This window comes from Hemiscyllium ocellatum, chromosome 33 (genome assembly GCF_020745735.1).
Source record: "Hemiscyllium ocellatum isolate sHemOce1 chromosome 33, sHemOce1.pat.X.cur, whole genome shotgun sequence".
In the NCBI taxonomy this organism is placed as follows: Eukaryota; Metazoa; Chordata; class Chondrichthyes; order Orectolobiformes; family Hemiscylliidae; genus Hemiscyllium; species Hemiscyllium ocellatum.
In genome coordinates, this window is record NC_083433.1 from 25373122 (window position 1) to 25398254 (window position 25133).

Genomic DNA, 25133 nt, shown 5'->3' on the forward strand with positions numbered 1-25133 from the left:
AGTCAAATTCATGTTCCTGGTTGTCTGAGTGTATGGCTACTAGGGATAGCTGGTCGTGTCGTTTTGTGGCTAGCTGATGTTCATGGATGCGGATTGTTAGCTGTCTTCCTGTTTGTCCTATATAGTGTTTTGTGCAGTCCTTGCATGGTATTTTGTAAACTACGTTAGTTTGGCTCGTGCTGGCTATTGGGTCCTTTGTTCTAGTGAGCTGTTGTCAGAGTGTGGAAGTTGGCTTGTGTGCTGTTATGAGTCCTAAGGGTCGCAGTAGTCTGGCTGTCAGTTCTGAGACGTTCCTGACGTATGGTAGTGTGGCTAGTCCTTTTGGTTGTGGCATGTCCTCGTTCCGTGGTCTATCTCTTAGGCATCTGGTGATAAAGTTGCGCAGGTATCCGTTTTTGGCGAATACCTTGTATAGGTGTTCCTCTTCCTCTTTTCGCAGTTCTGGTGTACTGCAGTGTGTTGTGGCTCTTTTGAATAGTGTCCTGATGCAGCTTCGTTTGTGCGTTGGGGTGGTTGCTTTCATAGTTTAGGACTTGGTCTGTGTGTGTTGGTTTCCTGTGTACCCTTGTGGTGAATTCTCCGTTGGGTGTTCTCTCTACTAACACGTCTAGGAATGGGAGTTGGCTATCCTTTTCTACTTCTCTCGGGAATCGTATTCCTGTGAGTGAGTGTGGCGTTGATGATCCGAATCATCAACGCCACACTCACTCACAGGAATACGATTCCCGAGAGAAGTAGAAAAGGATAGCCAACTCCCATTCCTAGACGTGTTAGTAGAGAGAACACCCAACGGAGAATTCACCACAAGGGTACACAGGAAACCAACACACACACAGACCAAGTCCTAAACTATGAAAGCAACCACCCCAACGCACAAACGAAGCTGCATCAGGACACTATTCAAAAGAGCCACAACACACTGCAGTACACCAGAACTGCGAAAAGAGGAAGAGGAACACCTATACAAGGTATTCGCCAAAAACGGATACCTGCGCAACTTTATCACCAGATGCCTAAGAGATAGACCACGGAACGAGGACATGCCACAACCAAAAGGACTAGCCACACTACCATACGTCAGGAACGTCTCAGAACTGACAGCCAGACTACTGCGACCCTTAGGACTCATAACAGCACACAAGCCAACTTCCACACTCTGACAACAGCTCACTAGAACAAAGGACCCAATAGCCAGCACGAGCCAAACTAACGTAGTTTACAAAATACCATGCAAGGACTGCACAAAACACTATATAGGACAAACAGGAAGACAGCTAACAATCCGCATCCATGAACATCAGCTAGCCACAAAACGACACGACCAGCTATCCCTAGTAGCCATACACTCAGACAACCAGGAACATGAATTTGACTGGGAAAACACTACCATCATAGGACAAGCCAGACAGAACAGCCAGGGAATTCATAGAGGCATGGCATTCATCCACAAACTCCATTAACAGACATCGACCTGGACCCCACATACAAACTACTACAGCTGAAACTGACACCCGGAAGCGGCAAGAACAAACCACTATAAATACCGGAAGAAACATCAAAGCAGCGCTTCACAGGAGGCTCCAATAGCACTGATGTTCCCTAGCCAGGGAACGAAACATTTGCAGCAAAAACTTCCAGCTCAGCGAACAGAACCACAACAACTTTCAAGAGTATTACAGATAGATTGAGTAGCTGAAAGAGGCCATTTGCTGCTGTTTAATTTACTAAGTGATGGTAAAGAGAGATATAAGCAAGCTCCAACTCATCTTCCAAGTATGCCTCTGAAATTACGAACAGACTTGGCAGCTATACATAATTCATGTTTTAGTCTGTCTGTTAAAACATGTCAAAATGCAAAGGCATCATACAAGTTGTGCCATTAGATCTTTCCAGAGATAAGGATATGCAGTACATCAAAAATGTGGCATTGAATTCCTAATAGAATAAGTTTCAGATACATCCATGCAAGTTGTTATAAAAGGTGGTGTAATGCAGAGTTAGCAGATACTATATCAATTATATAAATAATCACAGTACACAAATCTATTCTTTAGTTTTCCTAATAAATTCCTGTTAAAACTTGGAACCCAAAATAACTATGCTCATTCACAAATTTCATGAATGCTGGAATTTTATTGCTATCAGCTTACCCAGGTGTTCTGACGAGTCGTCAGACTCCATTGTTTTCTCCCCATTGATGCTGCCAAACCTGCTGGGTCTCTCCACAATTTGTTTTTGTCACCCAAATATTGATACTGTACCTTTGCAGTTTAGTGACCACAGTAATGAAAGTATTGTAGCAACAGAAAGTGTAGTGCTACCAATGTTAGTAGATATCCAACACGAAACAAAATTGTACCTTTACCTTCAAGATACCTCAAGATGCTGTAGCCAATGAACCAATATGGAGCCTAATAATTTTTTCCCTGTAGTCAAATACACCCAGCCATCATATGCCACAACATCACTTGACAAACTAAATGAGCACCTAATCTACTTGAATAAAAAAATGTTGTTGAGGGAGGAATGTAGAACTTCCAAGGCCTTCAAAATAGTGTCACAGAATCTCAAGTCACCTTGAACAGGTAGATTGGGGTCAGTTCAATACTTCATCCAAAATACTGCAACACCAAATATCCAGCACACACTCAGTACAGTGTTTGAATTACATAACATTTGAACCCATTACCACAAAACAGCGAGAGGACTACTACTAAACCAAAATTCAAATCAGCATTACATAAGCCTTCAGGTCATTTATTTATTACAATAAAAGTATAAGAATACTCTTTGCACACTGCAATCTCATTTACAGTTGGATTAGGTTTTGACTTAGCAAACGATGGATCATGTGAACTTTTTGTTTTATTATTGAGTGTTCCAAATGCCTTCGGTGCTATGTAAAACTGATTCTGTTCTAATGAAATTTTTGTAATAATATTCAAAACTCAGGAAAAAGCAAAAAGGTATTGAAAACATTTCCCAACTGACTGTCAGGGCTTTCAGAGCGTACAGAGAATTCTGTCCAGATACCTCTGCTCATAACCTGAAAGCATGGAAGCAGGTTTTCTGTGGTCCAACAATACACTTTCCAACAACTTATAAATATCATCTTCTCCCTATATCATTTCTACTATCGGTTGATGTGGATAGTCTGAAAAAGGCCCATTGCTTGTGCAGGTTTAGCTGACTGCGCTATTGGTGACACCATTAAAGGTGACAGCTTCTGTCCAGAAACTAACAAAGCTTTTGAAGCAGTTAATTCAGTTAAGCAAAGATGCCTATGTGTGACAAAGCTGCTTCTTTAACAAGGTGATGCAGTCTTTGTTTTTTTTTTAAAGTGAGAGAGAGGTGGGTAAATGACACAGGCTCCAAAACGTCTGCGGGTTGACGGGTTTTAGGACCAATTTGTAGTTAGCAGATAACACATCAGGCAGAAGGCTTAAGTTTTACAAAAGAACACATGTACAATGAAAAGGGAGTGGCCAATTCTTCCAGCTCAGTTTTTCTCTGGCTTGGTTTGTTTGGTTTTTAAAGAGTAGTAGGAGGAAAGATGCTGGACCCAAAGAAGCCGGTCGAGGCTAGCACTCTGACTTCTCTCCCATTAAGTACCTGTGTTTGATTTTACCTTTGGTGCCCAGGGGTATTTATGGGGATTGTTGAAAGTATTTGGAACAGCATCATTAAGTTGAATTGGGAAAAAAATACTCCCTATTCTGTTCTCTTTTGTTTGTGTTTCATGCAGTAATCTTGGAAATAGTTTAAAACAAAACAGAAATTAAAGTGGTTTGACCAGCCGATTCTCTCGTGGAATATTCACTTTACACCTACTTCAAGGCAACTAGCAAAGTTGAGCCTGGACTTCCTTCTTGAAAGGATTGGAGTCTAGCTTGGTCCATAACAGATTGGAACAAATCCCACAAAGACACCCATAGTCCCAAATTGGGATTAAAGTTGTTGGACTCAAAGGCAGTGAGTGGTAGGGGTTAGTGTCTTTTGTTCCAGGTGTTGAATTCAGTTGGTTTCCAGTGCTTGGGATAGCAGTGGTTCTTTCAGTCACGAAGAGTTTGCTGGGGGTGGAAGAAATGACCTTGGGGGTTTTACAAAGAGTGATTGAGGTCAAGCTGCTGGAATTAACAGACAAGCTGGAGCTGGAGCTGCTTCCTTCTGTGAGGAGAGATAATTACAATAATAGCTTAGCATTCAAGTTTGCTGGAAACACCATCAGAATCTTTGAGATGGCTAAAATTCAATTGAAAATGAAGAGCTTGAGTTAGAGGCAAAAGACAAGGAATTACAAAGAAAAGCAGAAGAAAGAGGAAAAGAGGGGGTGGCGAGCAAGGAGGGGAAGAACGAGAAGGGGATGAGGCAGGCAGTTTGGATTTCAAAGGCCAGGTGAGAAACAATTTTAATATTTTCAAGCATTGCCTAAATTTGATGGAGGAGGACATGGAAGCCTCTCTCATCTGGAAAAGTGGCTAAACAAATGCAGTGGCCAGTGACCATGTGGGTTTTATTGTTCCTAACAAAACTTGTTAGGTAGAGCTAGTCAGGTATTTGCATTACTACCAGGAGGTGGTATCTTGGGTGTACAGGGCAGATAAGGGCATTAAAAAAAAAGAGCAAACCTACAACACTGAGACCATTATTTTAGAAGAGTTCAAAAATTCACTTCCTGAAGTAGTGAGAACTCAGGTGGAAGAGCAGAGTGTTAAAAACAGCAAGATTAGCAGCAGAAATGGCTGATGATTAGGTGTTGATCCATAAAAAAGTTTGGCTTCCAGAATCAATTTCAATCTGAGGGATAGAAATTAGGGAAAAGAGAAAGCCTCACATGAAAAGGGAAAGGCAGATCTCAATGAAGATAAGGATAACTTACCTCAGGTAAAAAAGGAAACGGTTGAAGGGGACAAAAGTCAAAAAGTTTGTGTTTTCACTGCAATAAAGTAGGCCCCATGAAATCAACCACAATGTTGGTGGGTTAGGAAAACACTGGGAAGTCAGATGTAGGAAAACAGGATAAGCCAGTGAATTTTGTTGGAGTTGGAACAGAAAGCACATTGGAGGCTAGAAAGCTACACCAGAATGTACAAGCTTGTCAGAGGTTGGTTAAGGAGAAAATGCCAGATCTTTTCAAGCCATATACCTGCAAAAGGTAAAGTTTATTTGCATAGATCAAGAGCAGCATGTAAAGATGTTACAATATTAAGAGACACAGGATTCTCTCAATCCTGAAAGATGAGGAGATACGTACTTCTGAAAGACTACTGCCAGTAAGACTACCACCAACAGGAATTCACGCTGAGACAAGAAGCACTCAATTATGTGAAGTGAAGTTAGAGGGTCCACTGAAGAGTGGAGAATTCATGGTAGGAGTGTTGGACAAACACTCAGCTCCAGGAATACACTTTATCCTTGCTAATAATATAGGAGAAAGTGAGGACTGCAGATGCTGGAGATCAGAGCTGAAAACGTGTTGCTGGAAAAGCGCAGGTCAGGCAGCATCCAAGCAGGAGAATAGACGTTTCAGGCATGAGCCCCTTCTTCAGGAAAGGGTTCATGCCCGAAACGTCAATTCTCCTGCTCCTTGGATGCTGCCTGACCTGCTGCGCTTTTCCAGCAACACGTTTTCAGTTGCTAATAATATAGTTGATTTACTGGTAGTAGTACTGTCTACTGTGGTTGACAAGCCAGTGAAACTCAGACAACTGAGCTATTGCAGGACACATTGAGATTTTCCCTAACTGTGTGGTAACGAAGTCACAAAGTCATGAGTTGAATCGAGAGATATCTAAGAGTACAGATAAGTTATTGAAGTGTGTTTAGCAGAGACCTGTTTGATTAGATGGTTGAGACAAGCCAGGAGCAGATAGATGACAATGCAGACATCTTTAGCTCAGATAAATTGACTGAGTTACAGCAGAAAGATGAAAACTTAAATTGTATCCAAAAACAATCTTAAAAATGACACCTTAATGAGAGAATGGAGACCATCACAGACTCAGGCAAATGAGCAATGGGCAGAGGTTCATCAAATCATATTGCTAGTGAGTTATACAAAAGGTGACGTTGCGTATGGTCACAAGTTACCTCCGGGAGCCATTTAGGAGGGAGAAAAACTCAAGCTAAAGTACAAAACATTTTTACTGGCCTGGACTGCACAAGGACGTAGTCGAATTTTGCCAGACATGTCGTATGTCACGTAACTGGAAAACCACAGGCAGTAATAAAACCCACACCTTTAATACCTATTCCTGCATTTGAGGAACTTTTTTTAAAAAAAAAGTCTTAATTGATTGCTATCTCAAACAAAAGAGTGGTAATCAGCATTTGTTAACATTTATGGATGTGTTGACTGGATCTCCAGAGGCTGTTCAATTATGCAATATCACAGCTAAAAGGTTTGTAGCAGAATTACATGAATTCTTCCACTAGGTATGAACTTCCCACAGAGATTCAAGGGCCAAAGTTCACAAAATTATTCAAGGAAGTTATATCATCTTAGGATGAAAATAAATCAAATCTGTTGTGTACCATCCAAAATCACAGGTCGCGCAAGAAAAGGTGGCATCAGACATGAAAGACCACATTGAGGGCTTATAGTCAAGACTATCCAGATGATATGGAAATTGTTCTAAGTATTTGAAACAGCATTAAGTTGGGATAGTCTGTTGGGTTTTCAGATAGGATGAATTATTCAGTGTTCTGTTCTCTTTTGTTTGTGTTTCATTCAGTAATCTTGTAAACAAATTGTTTTGTTTAAAACCACGTGGTTTGATCAGCTTATTTTCTCCTGGAATATCCACTTTACACCTGCTTAAAACCACTAGCGAAGTTAGTCTGGGCTACCTTCTCAAAATGGTTTGAGGGGTCTGGCCTAGTCCATAACAGATGGCAAGACTAAAGGGTGTCAGATTGGAGGAAACAGACTAATCTTTCTTCCTAAAAATAAAGAATGTACAATTCAGTAAATTTAGATTGGAACAAGTGATCTAGCTGATGCTTTTACAACTTGAGACAGTTTTTCATCATGAGCTAGAAGGTAGTAGGTGAAGCATCCCATTCTCATCAACTAAATGCATGAGGCTTTAACACAACTTAGTTAAGTGCTCTTCTGCAAGAGATTCTAATAGTTGTGGCAGGAAAAAAAAGCAATCTTGGCAGTAATCCATGATATTTTGTACACAGCTATGTACCAACATTTGCCATTTCTGAAGATAAACAGATGAAAGAAAAGAAGTCTTAAGCAATACCATCTGACATTAGAACATCTCAAAGTACTCAAACATCCAAGCATCTGTTTTGAAGTGCAGTCATGATTGCAAATGTAGGACACAAGACAGCAGTGTTGTCACACAACAGCAATAAGGCACTACACACAGATAATACATTTTATGGTGTTGATTTAAATAATTTACTTTCACCAGAACATACAGAGACACAATCAAGTGTACAGCGTGGAAACAGACCCTTCGGTCCAACCCGTCCATGCTGACCAGATATCCCAACCCAATCTAGTCCCACCTGCCAGCACCCGGCCCATATCCCTCCAAACCCTTCCTATTCATATACCCATCCAAATGCCTCTTAAATGTTGTAATTGTACCAGCCTCCACCACTTCCTCTGGCAGCTCATTCCATACACGTTCCACCCCCTGTATGAAAAGGTTGTCCCATAGATCTCTTTTCTATCTTTCCACTCTCACCTTAAACCTATGCCCTCTAGTTCTGGTCTTCCCCACCCCAGGGAAAAGACTTTGTCTACTTACCTTATCCATGCCCCTCATGATTTTATAAACCTCTATACAGTCACCCCTCAGCCTCCAACACTCCAGGGAAAACAGCCATAGCCTATTCAATAGCTATAGTTCTCTATAGCTTAACTCCTCCAACCTTGGCAACATCCTTATAAATCTTTTTTGAACCCTTTCAAGTTTCACAACATCTTCTTTGATGAGTTTTACTTTTTTTCCCCCACATCCACCTGACGGGGCAGGAGACACATTAGAATAGGCAATTTAAGGATCACATTCCCAATAGTATAACACTCCAAGTGCTATCTGGTTAAGAAAGCAGCAAACTAAATTTCAAATCAGTGTTTATAAAGATTTGACTGCAGAAAAATATTGTAGATAAATTTTCAGATGGGGGTAAAAAAAAATACATTTGGGAAGACAATATTCTAAATCCCTTCCAATGCTGAATTCTTTACCTAGCTCCTAATTAATTCAATGCTTATCACAAACTGTCAAACCTATAAATATTTCCAATATTTTGTTTTCATCCATAGCTTAAAACCTTGCTTATATGTCAATCAATTGAACCTCAAACCTGAAAATTTTCAAATGTTTCACTTTGTTCAGGTCTTGCTATCTTTCTTTCCTTCCTTCCTCTAACGTCTATGGTTTTAGCAAATTTTAAAATCTCAAATATTTCAAATTTTGCAGCAAAAAAGATTGAGAGCTTTCTTAAAAGCTAATGTATTCAAAGTGACAAAAGAGTTTTACAAAGATAGAATTATTGAAGAATCTTCCTTATAGCTAGTACTATTTCCAGTTAACTTTTAACATTTTACATTAAAACAAAACTTAACTGAAAATATGTACAGAATCTGTCGTGGGATCCCAAAATAAAAGCATGCTCTGTCCAAAACAGAGGTTTGCAGCACATACAGAGATAGCAGGCAAGTAGTTTTACAACATTTTGGCTACCTAAAACGTCAAGAGAAGTGGATGGTTATCAGTTGACAAGTACAACGCAATCCCATGCTTTTCGAAGGTTTTATCATGGGGCAAACTATAATAGTTCAATAATGCAATTCACCATCTTAACAAGAATTAGGAATAGCAATAAACATTAGCTAACAAGTGACTCTCCTGCTCCTCGGATGCTCCTTGACCAGCTGCACTTTTCTAGCGCCACACACTAACCCTGAACAGCAGTTCTTACTTTCTCCCAACAATTTATGGGACATTCGTGAAGTTGTAGGAATGCACCATCCCTTCCCCGATGGTCTCCCACTTGTGTTCCCGATGGCACATCTCAGTCAACATTGCATTGCTTTTGCATGCACCAGGAATGCACTCCACGTTTCAAGTGGGCAAATCATTCAGCTGTCATCCCAAAGTATTTACTTAGACATCTTCATTTAGCAAGTTACTTTACTGGTTTCCTTTTCTCTTGCACTTATGTTTGTCACCATTAAACAGGTCCATGCTTTCTACTATCAGTAAAGGATATTTGCAAATGAAATGCACCGTTTGGAAACGACAGCTCAATGTGAATTAAATTTGGGTTTTTAATGCAAGAGGTCGATTGAATTGTGTTGAGTTTCACACTTTCCCTCTTGCAGTCCTTAGTTTCATCATGTTTATTCAGTAAATGTGTAACTGATTATGCTTCATTGGATGAGCTTTCAATTAAATTAAAATGGAAAATATAAATGCCTTCATTTTATTGAAAAGTTGATTTCTATTTCTTTTTCTGTTTTGGTATATATTCTACTACAATTTTGGAATACAGGTATTGCATGCAATTCTGGTCTCCTTCCTATCAGAAGGATGTTGTGAAGCTTGAAAGGTTTCAGAAAAGACAGGCTAGATAAGGTGAGGCGGTTTCCCTGGAGCATCAGAGGCTGCGGGGTGGCCTAATAGGAGGTTTATAAAATAGTCGAGGGGCATGGATAGGATAAATAGACAAAAGTATTTTCCCGGGGGTTGGCATAGGTTTAGGGTGAGGGGGAAAGAGATATAAAAGGGGCCTAAGGGACAAATATTTCACACAGAGGTTGGTGCCAATGGAATGAGCTGCCAGAGGAAGTGGAGGAGGCTGGAACAATTACAGCATTTAAAAAGAACCTGGATGGGGACATGAACAGTAAGAGCTTAGAGGGATATGGGCTAAGTGCTGGTAAATGGGACTAGATTAGGTTAGGCAGGGATGAGTTGAACGGAAGGGTCTGTTTCCATACTGTACATCTCTATAACAGTGATATCCCAATTTATGTATGATTCAAAAGAGAAAAAGTGCTATCAATTGAAATGTGGAGTTTAATCCCACGCCATTGGAAGATTTTACCATGGAACAAATGTAGTACTTCAAGAATACAGAATATGGTAAAGGCGGCTTGACAAGGATGGAATCTCATGTGACACCCAAGGTATGATACACCATGATGTGATGGCCCAGCCAAGCTAACAGACCTAAAACATGAATAATTTCTCTCCACAGATGCTGTCTAATCTGCAAAGTATTTCTAGTATTTTCAGTTTTCAGGAAAACATTGGAGAACCAGTGGGTGATGACAGTCAAATATGCAAGGAGATCAAGAAGGATAAGAAAGGAGGACAGTGTACCTGTCACATTCAAAGGTATCATTTAATGCTCAAGGTTGTTTTAATTCTATACCGGAGGGGAAAGTTCAAGGTTAAAACTAAGACATTCTCAAATACTTTTAACAGCTGTATACACAACGATTTCAGTTACACGGCAGAGAGGATAATATTGTCGAGCCTTCCTTGAAACCTATTGCCATACACATCGACCACATCCTGAACAAATGTGAACTCTTAGTTATTTGCATGTGATGGGTTTGCAAAGCTTCACCATATAAGGAGAAACAGAACCGCCTGCCTGAGTCAGCCTGCTCAAATAACTACCCTAAATTCAATGACCTGCAGCAACTATTTGATGTTAAAAGCCAGCTTGTCAGAACAAGCTGTTGTACTTCGTGCATTGCAGAAAGATACTCCCAGATTTTTAAGTATGATCAAATTCTGCATGCTTAGTAATCAACTATCACATCTTTGCAAGAACACTTCCCCCAAAATAAGGTAAGACATCTTTTATAGGTTCTGCATGAAAACTAAATAAAAGCATAATCCTATAATTTCTGTTTCTGACATTGGTTTAAACCAGTGTCCTCTTTCATTCACTTTTGCTCTCCACCTCTTATCTCTGTATTACCAATTTTCAGTTCTTCCTTCCTGAAGGCATTACACATGCCACAAGTCAATAACAATTATTTTAACATTGATGAAAATATTTGTGTTAATAAAACTAACAAGGCTACTGAATAAAATAATTGAGTAAAAAGGTCACTTGAAGCCACACCAAGTTGGATATCTGTCTCCATTCTGGGTGGGAAGAGAGGCAAAGAAATCACTTTCGCGTAGTTCAGATACACCCTTATACTCCCTGGGGGAGCAAGAATAAATATAGGTCACACTACTTCAAACAGATTCTCTTCATACTTCTTTCCCCATTACTTATTAACCAAACATTAATGCTACTATGATAAAAACAAAATACTGTGGATGCTATAAATCTGAACTTTTCAGTTCTGAAGTCAGACTCTACACGTTAACAATGCTACACACACACACACACACACACACACACACACACACACACACACACACAGATCTGCCAGACCTTCTGAGTAGAGTAGTATCAATATAAAAAGAAAAAAGATAATCAGTTCACTGCATCAGTAACACAAACAATAGTCCTTCGTAACTGCCTCTTGCAGAGTCACTGTTTCTTTAAATTCACAGGACATGGACATCACTTGTTAGGGATGAGCAATAAATGTTGGCCTAACTGTTCAAGAAGATGGCAAACTACCTTAACTACTTCAAGTTTATGGTGAAAATGCTCCCACAGTGCAGGGAGTTAGAGTATTAGATTTTTGATGGACTCTGGTGGGACATACTTGGTGAGATGCTTGGATGTCGTGTGGTCCTTACGTGCCTACTATCCCTGTCCATCTAGACAGAAGTAATTTTGACTTTGAAAGATGCTATTATTGAAGTCTTTCTTAGTTTGGGTAGTGCATTCATTTTGTTGATGGCATACACTACCAGCTGCACAATGTGGCTACAGAGGGGTAGATTAATGGGACTGCAGTGACCAGTATACACTTAGAGCAATTGTTAACCAAGTTATATCCATCGCAGAGAAGCTAGGTGAGGGAGCTAAGTAGGTGGCAGTCTAGAGTTTCCTTATTCATACTTGATGGCACTAATAACACCCAAAGCAACTTCATTCTTTCTTTCTGTGCACAACAAATTCTGGAGTTTTCCACTTTTTTGGGCAGCTTTCGTGGTGTAACTTGTACCAGAGATGGAGTTAGTTTTGGAGGACACCATCAGCATCACAGATGGAAATTTGTAAGATCCATGGCTGATACAATGCCCAGTGCATCCAGTAGTTCCCTGTCTCAGAATATCTAAAATTAGTTGAAAACAGTTACCGAAGACTGTGGAGGACTCCAGAGGAGACAGAGATAGATAAACCACTCGCCTCATTTAGCATAAAGGATTTGTTCACGATGAATAAATCTAGCGTGAAGATGGGACTTGGTATCCACAAGGACTATGTAAGGGTCACTCCAACAGATGTTTTAACAGGAAGATGTATTTAAAATGAAGAATGTTAAAAAGGTTCTCCATTAACGGAAGGGTTTGGATGTTACAACTATTCAAAATTGCACAATTCTGCACTGAAATAAAGCACAAAAAAATTAAAATATACAAAAGCATTCTAGTTAACAAATGCTATGCAATCGAAAGTCAATTTACACATCTGCAAATTAATTATCTTTTCTTGGTAATAGAATTCAATGTTGGAGATTGGAAAGGGAGGCAAAGACATGTTTTGAAAGTTACACTTGAAAGTAAAATTAAATCTAAAATTTTCTGTTAGACTATTCTGAATGAACATCGATTCGATCACTCCTAGACATAGAACTTACATGCTTATGCTGTCAAACTACCACAAACGGATTTCACATTTGAATGCCTGCCATTCCTTCTAATTATCCATTATGTTGATTACAGAGCAACCTGAAGCAAAAGAAACACTACCACACCCAATAAAAATCTGAACAAAGGATGAGATCAGTCTATGGTCTGTGTTCCAAGTTAATATTGTGTGCAAAATTAAGGATCCTGCAGACACTAGAAATCTCCAACATACTATACCAAAGACACAGATCAGGTGCTGTTAAGAAAGCCATTTAGGTTTCACATACAAAAACAGTTCACAGTTGAAGTTTCAACTTGTCTATTGACTCCATAAACACTGATCAAGTTGATGGAGACTTCCATCAATTACATTTTAATATATTTTCCATTTCTTTAATTCCTACTCAATTTAGGTTTAGTCAGTGTTCTATGAAGAACAGTGAAGTACAAGAATAAATTGAACATAGAACCTCACAGAATAAGCAGTCATTATGCAATAAGGAGCTTAAAACGGTGCAAGCAGAGTTTTTTTTAAATAAAAAGGAAAGATTACAGACAGAAACAGATAGCTACTTTACTCCGGGTTATCTGCACATTCTCCTGCTTAAAAAGCAGACTACCCTAGTTCCCACAGCCACCTCATTCATTTGTAGTTGTAATAATATCCGAAAAGCAGAAAGTTAGCTTGTGGCTCATTCCAGATCACACTGACAAATCCTCTGGAAATATGCATGCATGGACATTGGTGGACGTCAAGATAGGGTAATCATTCAAGATTATTTAAGACAAATGTTTATTTTGAACAGCTTATAGACAGTCATAGAGATGTACAGCATGGAAACAGACCCTGTGATCCAACTTACCCATGTTGACCAGATATCCCAACCCAATCTAGTCCCACCTGCCAGCACCCAGCCCATATCCCTCCAAACCGTTCCTATTCATATACCCATCCAAATGCCTCTTAAATGTTGCAATTGTACCACCTCCACCACTTCCTCCAGCAGCTCATTCCATACACATACCACCCTCTGCATGAAAAAGTTGACCCTTAAGTTTCTTTATGTCTTTCCTCTCACCCTGAAATTATGCCCTCTAGTTCTGGACTCCCCCCACCCCAGGGAAGATACTTTGTCTATTTACTCTATCCATGATTTTATAAACCTCACTAAAAGGTCATTCCTCAGCTTCTGACGTGCCAGGGAAAACAGCCCCAGCCTGTTCAAGCTCTCCCCATAGCTCAAATCCTCCAACCCTGGCAACATCCTTTTTAATCTTTTCTGAACCCTTCACAACATCTTTCCATAGGAAGGACAGCAGAATTACAAGCAATATTGCAAAAGTGGCCTAATCAGTGTCCTGTACAGCTGCAACATGACCTGCCAACTCCTGTACTCAATTCTGACCAAAAAAGGAAAGCATACCAAACATCAACTTCACTATCCGATCTACCTGCGAGTCTGCTTCCAAGGAGCTATGAACCTGCATTCCAAGGGCTCTTTGTTCAGCAACATTCTGTTGAACCTTACAATTAAGTACACAAGTCTTGTATATTTGCTTTCCCAAAATGCAGTACCTCACATTTTATCAGAATTAAACTCCATCTGCCACTTCTCAGCCCATTGGCCCATCTGATCAAGATCCCATTGTAATCTGAGGTAACCATCTTCGCTGTCCACTACACCTCCAATTTTGGTGTCATCTGCAAACTTACTAACTGTACCTCTTATGTCGCATCCAAATCATTTATGTAAGTGACAAAAAATAGTGGACCCAGCACCGATCCTTGTGGATCCAGCACTCCATTGGTCACAGGCCTCCAGTCTGAAAAACAACCCTCCAACACCCTCTTGGTTGATGCCTACATATAAATTCACGAAAAAACCTGAAAGTTATTAGGTGACTTGGTTTCCTGGAACTTTATACTAGCATGGATTCTTGCAGTTTTGAAAGCAAAAATTTCACCTGAAAACACTAAATAACCAGTAACATTAAATTAGCACAGAAATTAGTGTGTGATAAATAGTCAACACCAAGTCTCACAAAATAATAAGAATATGATGGATGTAACCATAGCAGTAATAGGTAGATAACATACTTTAAGACAAAATCCTCACCTTGTAACATGCTCCTATACGCAGTGTCTGCAATGGCATAGATGTGAGGTGGTAATTCATGCCGTTTCTTTCCCTTGTACATCTCAACAATTTCCTCCGTGTAGATAGGCAGATTCTTGTATGGATTAATCACCACACAGAAAAGACCTGAGTATGTCTTTAAAATAAAAAAATTAAGTTAAACACATTTTACTATTATATAAGTACCTGCATATTTTAAATTCAGAGTAATTATTTCTCAAATTTCAAATTACAAGTTTAATATCAAATCAATGCCTCCTCTATTAACTCTAGGTTTTCCAAAAAGGACATGAACCGTAAATTCCTAGGTTCAAGCTCCTGTCTGTGTTCAGTTAAATAATTTCACTTTTGGTGGTCATGATAAGTACAAATGGTTTCAACAAACCTGGCTTAGTTAGGCAGTCAAAGTATAATCTGCAATGGATTCTATTCATCATTACTATGTAACAACCACTTGTAGAAGTGCACATTGGCAAATGCCCCGCAAAGACAAGGCTGGACTCAATTGCAACAACCTCTGCAATTAACTAGCTCACTAAACTTCATCACTGATGCTGGTAAATTGACAATTTCTTAAAAGGCATTGGAGGAGAATGGATTCCAACTGGCATAATAGCAAATGCTTCAATGCCTTCAGGGCCAGAAGGAAGAAAACTAGCTATAAAAACAAAATCCAAATTCAACTTGTGCATTTTTAAGAAGTCTAATACATTAATAATTCCACATAAATGTTTTAAGAACAATTCCATAACTCTAAATAAAAAAAAAAGGTAAGATTTCACATTAGTAGGAATTCTAAATCCAAATGGTCCCCAGTCAGCCACTGAATTGTAATTGACCGCTACTTCCTCCAATTTGGACTGTTTACAAGATCAAAGGGACTGGGTTTAAGTCCCATATGGCCCAGAGTTGTGTAACATCACGTCTGAACAGGTTAATTAACAAATATCTAAAGAGCCACGCTGGTAAGGCACAGAATTGGAATCTTTTAAAAACATCTAAAATATTAATTATTTCTCTCTACAGATGTGGCCCAACCCCAGTATTTCCAGCAGCTGCAATATTTTGATTCTGAACTTTATCTTACGAACCTGGAAACTGACTTGATTCTCAAATGTTGCAAGAGAAACACGGGTGTGGTATACCAACATTTACCACTAGGAAACTGCAGTATAAATCAGACAACACAAAGTACTTCAGAACAGACTTCGTTCATGAAAGGGACTGCACAGATCAAAGTTTGTTCCTTTCAAACAAAAAAAAATCAGTGTATGCCTTCAACCAGCTCACAGATGCCAGATCTCGATAAATCACTATCCAGGTTATTTTACTGCGTCATGTTGTCAAAACATAACTCATACTTAAATGCTTGCAGAATTGTGGTAAGCAATTGGTGTTCTTGTGTAATAGCACTATACTGCAAACATCAGGTTGTTCTTGCTGCCCAAATCGGTTACAGAACTGGCTCAAAGGTAGAAGACAGAGGGTGGTGGTGGAGGATTGTTTTTCAGACTGGAGCCCTGTGACCAGCGGAGTGCAACAAGGATCGGTGCTGGGTCCTCTACTTTTTGCAATTTACATAATGATTTGGTGCGAGCAGAAGAGGTACAGCTAGTAAATTTGCAGATGACACCAAAATTGGAGGTGTAGTGGACAGTAAAGAGGGTTACTTCAGATTACAACAGGATCTGGCCCATCTGGTCCAGATGGAATGTGCTGAGAAGTAGCAGATGGAGTTTAATTCAGATAAATGAGAGGTGCTGCATTTTGGGAAAGCAAATCTTAGCAGGACTTATACACTTAATGGTAAGGTCCTAGGGAGTGTTGCTGAACAAAGAGCTTGGAGTGCAAGTTCATAGCTCCTTGAAAATGGAGACAGCGGTTGGTATGCTTTCCTTTATCGGAAAGAGTATGGAATACAGGAATTGGAGGTCATGTTGCGACTGTACAGGACATTGGTTAGGCCACTGTTGGAATATTGTGGGCAATTCTGGTCTCCTTCCTATCGGAAAGATGTTGTGAAACTTGAAAGGGTTCAGAAAAGATTTACAAGGACGTTGCCAGGCTTGGAGGATCTGAGCCAAAGGGAGAGGCTAAATAGGCTGGGGCTGTTTTCCCTAGAGCGGAGGCTGAGGGGTGACCTTAGAGGTTTACAAAATTATGAGGGGCATCGATAGGATAAATAGGCAAAGTCTTTTCCCTGGGGTCAGGGAGTTCAGAACTAGAGGGCATAGGGGAAAGATATGAGAGACACCCAAGGGGCAACTTTTTCATGCAGAGGCTGGTACATGTATGGAATGAGCTGCCAGAGGAAGTGGTGGAGGCTGGTACAATTGCAACATTTAAGAGGAATTTGGATGGGTGTATGAATAGGAAGGGTTTGGAGGGATATGGGCCAGGTGCTGGCAGATGGGACTAGATCGGGTTGGGATATCTGGTCAGCATGGACAGGGTCTGTTTCCACGTTGTACATCTCTTTGACTCTAAGTTTGATTTCAAAACAAAAATTAGCCAAATGCCCAAATCAAATGCTTTCAGTAAGGCCAATTACATTGCAATATATTTTGATAAAATTAAGCTCACCAAAAGGTTTGAAGTTTTTTTAAAAAAACTCAATTTTGCTAATTGGTGCCTGTGGGTGTAATGTTAAGATTTAATTGTACTCTCTCTGGACATTAATGCAATATTTTTTTTAAAAAAAAAAAGAGTTAAACTGCACTCTTTGGGTCGGGATAACAGTCATGCAAGAATGTGGAGGACTATCATTTAGACACGACTCTTCTATTGTCATGTAGAACTCTCAATTCAAATCTCTTCCATTCAGAAGTACCTTTGGCCAGAAAGTATGTCGCACCTGTATGATCTTGGAATCAGAGTCAGGAAATATTCTGGGTAAATGTTATGCAGACTTAGGACATTAGCATTATCTCAGAGGATGATCTCATCCTGCCAGTGTTTCTGGGGTAACATTTGACAGAGTGACCTGGGGGAGGGGGTCTTGAATGGCACAGGACTATAGGGAGTGGCCAGAGCAGAGCATCAGTCAGCATTACAACTGACTTGTATAAAGTTAAAATTCACAACACCAGGTTATTGTCCAACAGTTTTAAGTGGAAGCACAACAGCTTTCAGAGTGTCGCTCCTTCATCAGTTGGTAGTGGCCACTACCACTTGATGAAGGAGTGATGCTCCGAAAGCTAGTGTGCTTCCAATTAAACTTGAACTATAACCTGGTGTTGAGAGATTTTTAAACTTTGTACACCCCAGTCCAACACCAGCATCTCCAAACCATGACTTGAATAGAGGGAGTGTGCTTTCTTTGTTCTGTGCCTCACTTTGGCCTGACTTTGCATGCCTGTGAAGAGTGTCTAAGGGATCACCTGGTTTATACAAGCTTTAATAATGTTTAAACTGTCTGCAGACGTTGGTATGTTGCAACTGCATCAAGTGTGTAAGAACCTCAGGAAAAGAACTGAACATGGGGACAGAATTGGAAATGGCTGCGACCAGCATATCTACTCAATACCCACTTTTATTTTAAGATTCCTACATTTAAAAAAACTAATTCAAAAGGAGATGCTAGAGATTACCCAGTATCTAAGAAACCGTAAACCAAAAATATGCTTGAAAGCATGTTTACCCCTTAAGCCATTGAAGGAAATAAGAAAGTTTTATTAAGTGCTAAAATTAAAATGTTGAAATGTACAAACCACCTATAGCTTGTATAGCAGTTCAGCCAAAAGTTGATGGAAACCATGCAGAAGATTAAAATTGCTTGGATCGCCATGATTTAGTTGACAAACAACTAGAAGTGTCAGGTTCTAAATAAGGCAAATATTATTATCTGTACCCTTTAGTCAAAAGAAGGGCAACATCTCCTTCCCCTCATCAGGATTCAATGACCAGTGGTGGAAAGCTTACAAGTGAAAGCGCAGTCTGCCTCTGAATGAGGTGGTTCAAATCAGATGGTGTAATAACATACTTGAACAGATTGATTGTATACCATTTACAAATGAAAACTGCATTGTGAATGGAGGTAGGATTGTGAACAGAGGAGAGTTAATGAATGCTGGAAGTGTGACAATACTATGGCATTGAGATATATTTTGTCCTGGTCTTTCTTAAGAAATGTTGAGATGAGGTGCCAAGCGGTCAGCTCAAAGCAATTAAAGTCAACAGCTTGCAAAACCTTTGATTTTTTTTTGTTCATGTTGTTCCAACATTTTTAAACAACCTGAATAGGTGGGGTCAAGTGCCCATAGAACCAAAGTTTTGAGTTTTAGCTTCAGCAGTTGCTGGGTTCTTGAAACTGGATGTGGAAGCTCTTATTCCTTGGTTACAGCTGAAAGCTACTGTTCTCCTCCTGCTGAGAGATTTGCATGTGAGACAAATCTATTTTACTGAATTTGCCTTTGCCAAGAGTGTTAGTGGGATGTTACTGTATTGGAACAGTTCATTAGTAGTAGTAGTAGTTAATATATTATTTCGTCAAGCATCAATAGAGTTAAGCCAATTCTCATTTTTATTTTAACCATATAGTGTAAAAATATAGACAAGATGAAGTGTTTTGCTTAGAGTAGTTTGACCAAATTGCACCTGGAATGCAACACCTTACACTTTGTTTAAAAGAAGAAAAAAAAAGTTAGGGTCTAGCTATCTTAATTTTGAGGGGGTTTGGGTCTGGTCCCTAACAGAAGCGTTGACTGGGGACTGACAGGAAGGTGAATCACCAATTTAAATACTTACCATGAGCATCAGGGCCCTCTGTTTTTGTTTCAGCAGCAGGAAGAGCATGGACATCAACCAGGGGCTGACGGGAAGGTTTTTTTTTGAAAACAGGAGCACAGGAACAGGCAACACCAAGGACCAGCGGGCTGCCCGGAATTTATTTGGGCAGCAACTGAACCCGAGACACTACACATGTAGTATCTTCCACCTGCTCCGCTAACCAAAAAAAAGGACTGATGCATTGACATGGTAAGGCTTTTCTACTTATATTTCTTCTGTATCATGTGATTGGTTAAAATTTGGCTCTCTCATTTATCTATTAATTGGTTATTTAAATAAGACCATAACATGATTAGATTAGATTACTTAGTGTGGAAACAGGCCCTTTGGCCCAACAAGTCCACACCAACCCACCAAAGGGCAACCCACCCATACCCCTACATATACCCTTACCTAACACTACGGGCAACTTAGCATGGCCAATTCACCTGACCCGCACATCTTTGGACTGTGGGAGGAAACCGGAGCACCCAGAGGAAACCCACGCAGACACGGGGAGAACGTGCAAACTCCAGAGTCAGTTGCCTGAGGCGGGAATTGAACCCAGGTCCCTGGCGCTGTGAGGCAGCAGTGCTAACCACTGTGCCACCCTAATGTGATGAACTAGAAGAGATGAACTAGAAGTTATTTACCTCATTGACTAGATACATTAATTTAGTAGAGATGGCTGGGCAGGTGATGTGCTGTAGCTGTAAAATGTGGGAGCTGGCTGATCCCATTGTGAACGGCAGTGATCACATCTGCAGCAAGTGTTGGTTGCTGGAAGAACTCCAGCTCAGAGTTGATGATCTGGAATCTGAGCTTTTAACACTGCGACACATCGGGGGTCAGCAGGGTTGAGAGTTAGCTGGATGATTGTTTCAGGAGGCAGTCACACTTGATAGATTAAGTACTTCAAATTCAGTTAGTGATCAGTTCAACAGGGTGTGATTGCAGGTGAGACAGGTAGGGGGAATCCTGAGTTCAGGGGTGGAGGAGCCTCAGCTTTTGACCTTATCTAACAGGTATGAGATTCTTGCTCCCTGTGTGGAAAAAAAGGGCTGTGGGGAAGATGAGCCAAATTACCATGGCACAGAAGGCCACTCAAGAGAGGGGAGCAAAAGGACAAGTGGTAGTTTTAGGGGATTCTATAATTAGGATAGATAGTATCCTTTGCAAGCTGGATCAGGAGTCCCACATGGTATGTTGCCTGCCCGATGCCAGAGTGCAGAACAACTCTAACCGGCTTGAACGTATATCAGAGCAGGAGGGGATGGATCAACTTTGGGACTAACAACATAAGTAAGGATAGGATGGAGAACCTAGGGATTATCAATGTAAGAGGAACAAAATTAAGGGTCATAATCTCCGGAATACTGTCCAAGCTACATGCAAATTGGCTCAGGGATAAGGAACTTAGGGAAGTAAACATTTGGCTAAAGAAATGGTGTGGGAAGGAGGGGTTCCATTTCATGGCGCATTGGCATCAGTTTGGGAACTGGAGGAATCTGTGCCAATGGGACGGTCTCCACCTGTACTGATCTGTAACCAGTGTTCTAGCAAAAAGATAAATAGGGCTGTCACCACGACTTGTGAGTCAGAGGGAGGGGAAGGGAAAGTGAAAGCAACAGGAAGATAATGATAAATAAAAAAGGTAAGCAGAAGTTAGCATATATGCAGGATGGTTTAAGTTCAAGGCAGATTATAAAAAGCATAAAAAGGGAGGACAACTCAGGAGATAGAGATGTTGTGAATCATGACAGTAAGAAAGCTAGCATAAAGGCACTGTACCTGAATGCTCATAGCATTTATATCAAGGTTGATAGGTTGATGAGTTAACGGCACAAATCATCGCAAATGAATATGATCTGGTAGCCATTACAGACATGTTACACGATGGTCACGACTGGGATTTAAATATCCAGGAGTCCCAAACTATTAAGAACAGAAAAGGAATGTAAGGGAAGTGGTGTAGTTGATATTCAAGGAAGACATCAGGGTGGTGCGGAGAGATGATACAGGTTCCATGGAGAATGAGGTTAAATCCATTTGGGTGGAAATGAGAAATTCTAAGAAAAAAGTCTCTGCTAGGCGTAGTCTATAGGCCACCAAATAATATCACATTGGGACAGGCAATAAACAGAAATAACTAACGCCTGTAAAAACAGTATGACTATTATCATGGGGGATTTTAATTTATGTAGGTTGGTCGAACCAGTTTGGTCAGGCAAGTCTTGAGGAGGATTTCATCATGTGCGCCCGTGACAGTTTTCTTGAACAGTATGTAATGGAACCAATGAGAGAGTGCAAGCCATCCTTGATCTGGTCCTGTATAATGAGACCGGAATAATTAATGACCTCATAATTAAGGATCCTCTTGGAAGGAGTGATCACAATGATGGTTGAATTTAGGACACAGATTGTGAGAAGATAAAATGCAATACCAGGATCCCGTGCTTGTACAAGGGGGACGACAATAGCATGAGGAAGGTCCTAGCTAAAGTAGGCTGGAAACAATGATTTTATGGTGGAACAGTTGACTAGCAGTAGAGGACTTTCAAAGAAAATTCTCAAAGTGCTTAGCAAAAGTATAATCCATGGCTGTCTAAGAAAATAAGGGAGGCTATCAAATTGAAAAAGGCCAAAAACAGCATGAAACTAGAAGATTGGAAAACTTCAAAAAAAGGTTAACAGAAAGCCACAAAGAACTAGAACATAGTGCAGTACAGGCCCTTTGGCCTCAACATTGCGCCAATGCAAGCCCACCTAACCTACACTAGCCCACTACCCTCCATATGCCTATCCAATGTCTGTTTAAATGCCCATAAAGGAGAGTCCACCACTGCTACTGGCAGGGCATTCCATGAACACACGACTCGCTGAGTAAAGAATCTACCCCTAACATCTGTCCTATACCTACCACCCCTTAATTTAAAGCTATGCTCCCTCTTAATAGCTGACTCCATACGTGGAAAAGGGTTCTCATTGTCAACCCTATCTAAATCCCTAATCATCTTGTACACCTCTATCAAGTCACCCCCAAACCTTCTTTTCTCCAATGAAAACAGCCCCAAGTGCCTCAGCCTTTCCTCATACGATCTTCCTTCCATACCAGGCAACATCCTGGTAAACCTCCTCTGCACCCGTTCCAGTGCCTCCACATCCTTCCTATAGTATGGCGACCAAAACTGCACACAATACTCCAGATGCGGCCGCACCAGAGAGTCTTATACAACTGCAGCATGATCTCAGGACTACGGAACTCAATTCCTCTACCAATAAAAGCCAGTACTCCATATGCCTTCTTCACAGCACTATTTATCTGGGTGGCAACTTTCAGAGATCTGTGTACATGGACACTAAGATCCCTCTGCTCATCCACACTACCAAGTATCCGACCATTAGCCCAGTACTCCATCTTCTTGTTACTCTTACCAAAGTGAATCACTTCACACTTACCTACATTGAACTCCATTTGCCACCTTTCTGCAGCTTCTCTATCCTGCTGTGACCTGCCACATCCTTCCTCACTGTCAACAACTCCACCGACTTTCGTATCATCCGCAAATTTGCTCACCCAACCTTTAGCCTCTCCTCCAGGTCATTTATAAAAAATGACCAACAGCAATGGTCCCAAAACAGATCCTTGCAGAACACCGCTAGTAACTGCACTCCAAGTTGAACCTTTACCATCAACTATTGCCCTGTGTCTTCTTCCAGCCAGCCAATTCCTAATCCAAAACTCCAACACACCCTCAATGCCATACCTCCGTATTTTTTGCAGTAGCCTACCATGGGGGAACCTTCTCAAACGCCTTACTGAAATCCATATACACCACATCTACCGCTTTACCCTCGTCCACCTCCTTAGTCACCTTCTCAAAGAATTCAATAAGGTTTGAGAGGCACGACCTGCCCTTCACAAAACCATGCTGACTATCATTGATCACATTATTCCTATCCAGATGTTCATAAATCCTATCCTTACAATTCTTTAAGACTTTGCCCACAACAGAAGTGAGACTCACCGGCCTATAGTTACTAGGGGACTTATCTATTTCACCCTTTCCAGAATTTCCAACACCTCTTCTCTACATACCTCAAAAGCCATCCATTCTAATCGAGTCACAATTATTCACATCGGCAACGTCCTGTTCCTGAGTGAATACTGATGAAAAGTATTCCTTCAGTGTCTCCCCAGTCTTTTCAGCCTCCACACACAACTTTCCACTACTATCCTTGATTGGACCTATTCCTACCCTAGTCATTGTTTTATTCCTGACATACCTATAGAAAGCCTTTGGGTTTTCCCTAATTCTACCAACCAAGGACTTTTCATGTCCCCTCCTTGCTGCTCTAAGCTCTCTTTAGATCCTTCCTGGCTACCTTATAACTCTCAATTGCCCCAATTGAACCTTCACGCCTCATCTTTACATAGTTTTCTTTATAGCTAAGATAGAACATGACAAAAAAAGAACTAGCACAACATAAAGACAGATAGCAGAAGTTTCTATAAATATGAAATGAGAAAGAGTGGCTAAAGTAAATGTTGGTCCTTTAGATGAGAAGTGGCATTTATTTACAGGAAATGGCCAAGGCAACGAAGAGGTGTTTGGTATCGGTCTTATAACCTGCCAGTAAATGAGAGAGGAAGGTAGGTGAGGACCTGGAAACAATTATTACAGAAGAGCTAGCATTGGGCAAGTTAATGGAGCTAAGGATGGCCCTGATGGAATGCATCCAAGGGAACTAAAAGAGATGGCGGTAATTTTCCAAAATTCGCTGGACTCTGGGGCAGTCCAGGCATAAATCAGAAAACATCAAAATGTGACGCCACTGTTTAAAGGGCTGGTCATACTTGACAAAGCTTTTGGAATTTTATGGTGACATTTCAAGCAAGATGGACAACAGGGACACAGTGGATGCAATTTACCTTGATTTTCAAAAGGCCTCTGACAAGGTACCACAACAAGAAGCTGCTGCATAAAATAAGAATGCATGGCATTAAGGGGCAGAGTAGTAGTATGGATAGAGAATTGGTTGACCAACAGAAAGCTAAGAGTGGGGATAAATGAGTACTATTCTGGCTGGCAAACAGTGACTTGTGGTTTGTCTCAGAAGAGTGTTGGGATTGCAATTATTTACAATTTATATGGATTATTTGGAGTTGGGGAACACACGTATGGTATCAAATTTTGCAGATAACACTAAGATGAGTGGCAGAGCAAAAAGTGTGTAGAGGACTGTGAAACTTTGCAGAGGAGCATAGATACTTTGAGTGGGCAAAGATCTGGCAGATGGAATACAATACTAATAAATGTGAAGTCATGCATTTTGATAGGAGTAACAGTAAAAAAGATTATTTGAATGGTAAAACATTGCAGCATGCTGCTATGCAGAGGAACCTGGGTGTCCTTGTTCATGAATCACAGAAGGTTGATCTGCAGGTAAAACACAATTAGGAAAGCAAATTGAATGGTGT

General features: G+C 40.5%; 1 protein-coding gene across 3 annotated transcripts in view; it reads right to left on the reverse strand.

The window, feature by feature from the left end:
• Nucleotides 1–25133, reverse strand: part of LOC132831254 (myosin-9-like) — a 176235-nt gene that overhangs the window by 122287 nt on the left and 28815 nt on the right. For all 3 annotated transcript variants that reach the window (XM_060849272.1, XM_060849274.1, XM_060849273.1), the window contains exon 3: nt 14864–15020. In XM_060849272.1, the coding sequence (XP_060705255.1) occupies nt 14864–15020 (157 nt within the window). The remainder of the gene's footprint in view (nt 1–14863; nt 15021–25133) is intronic.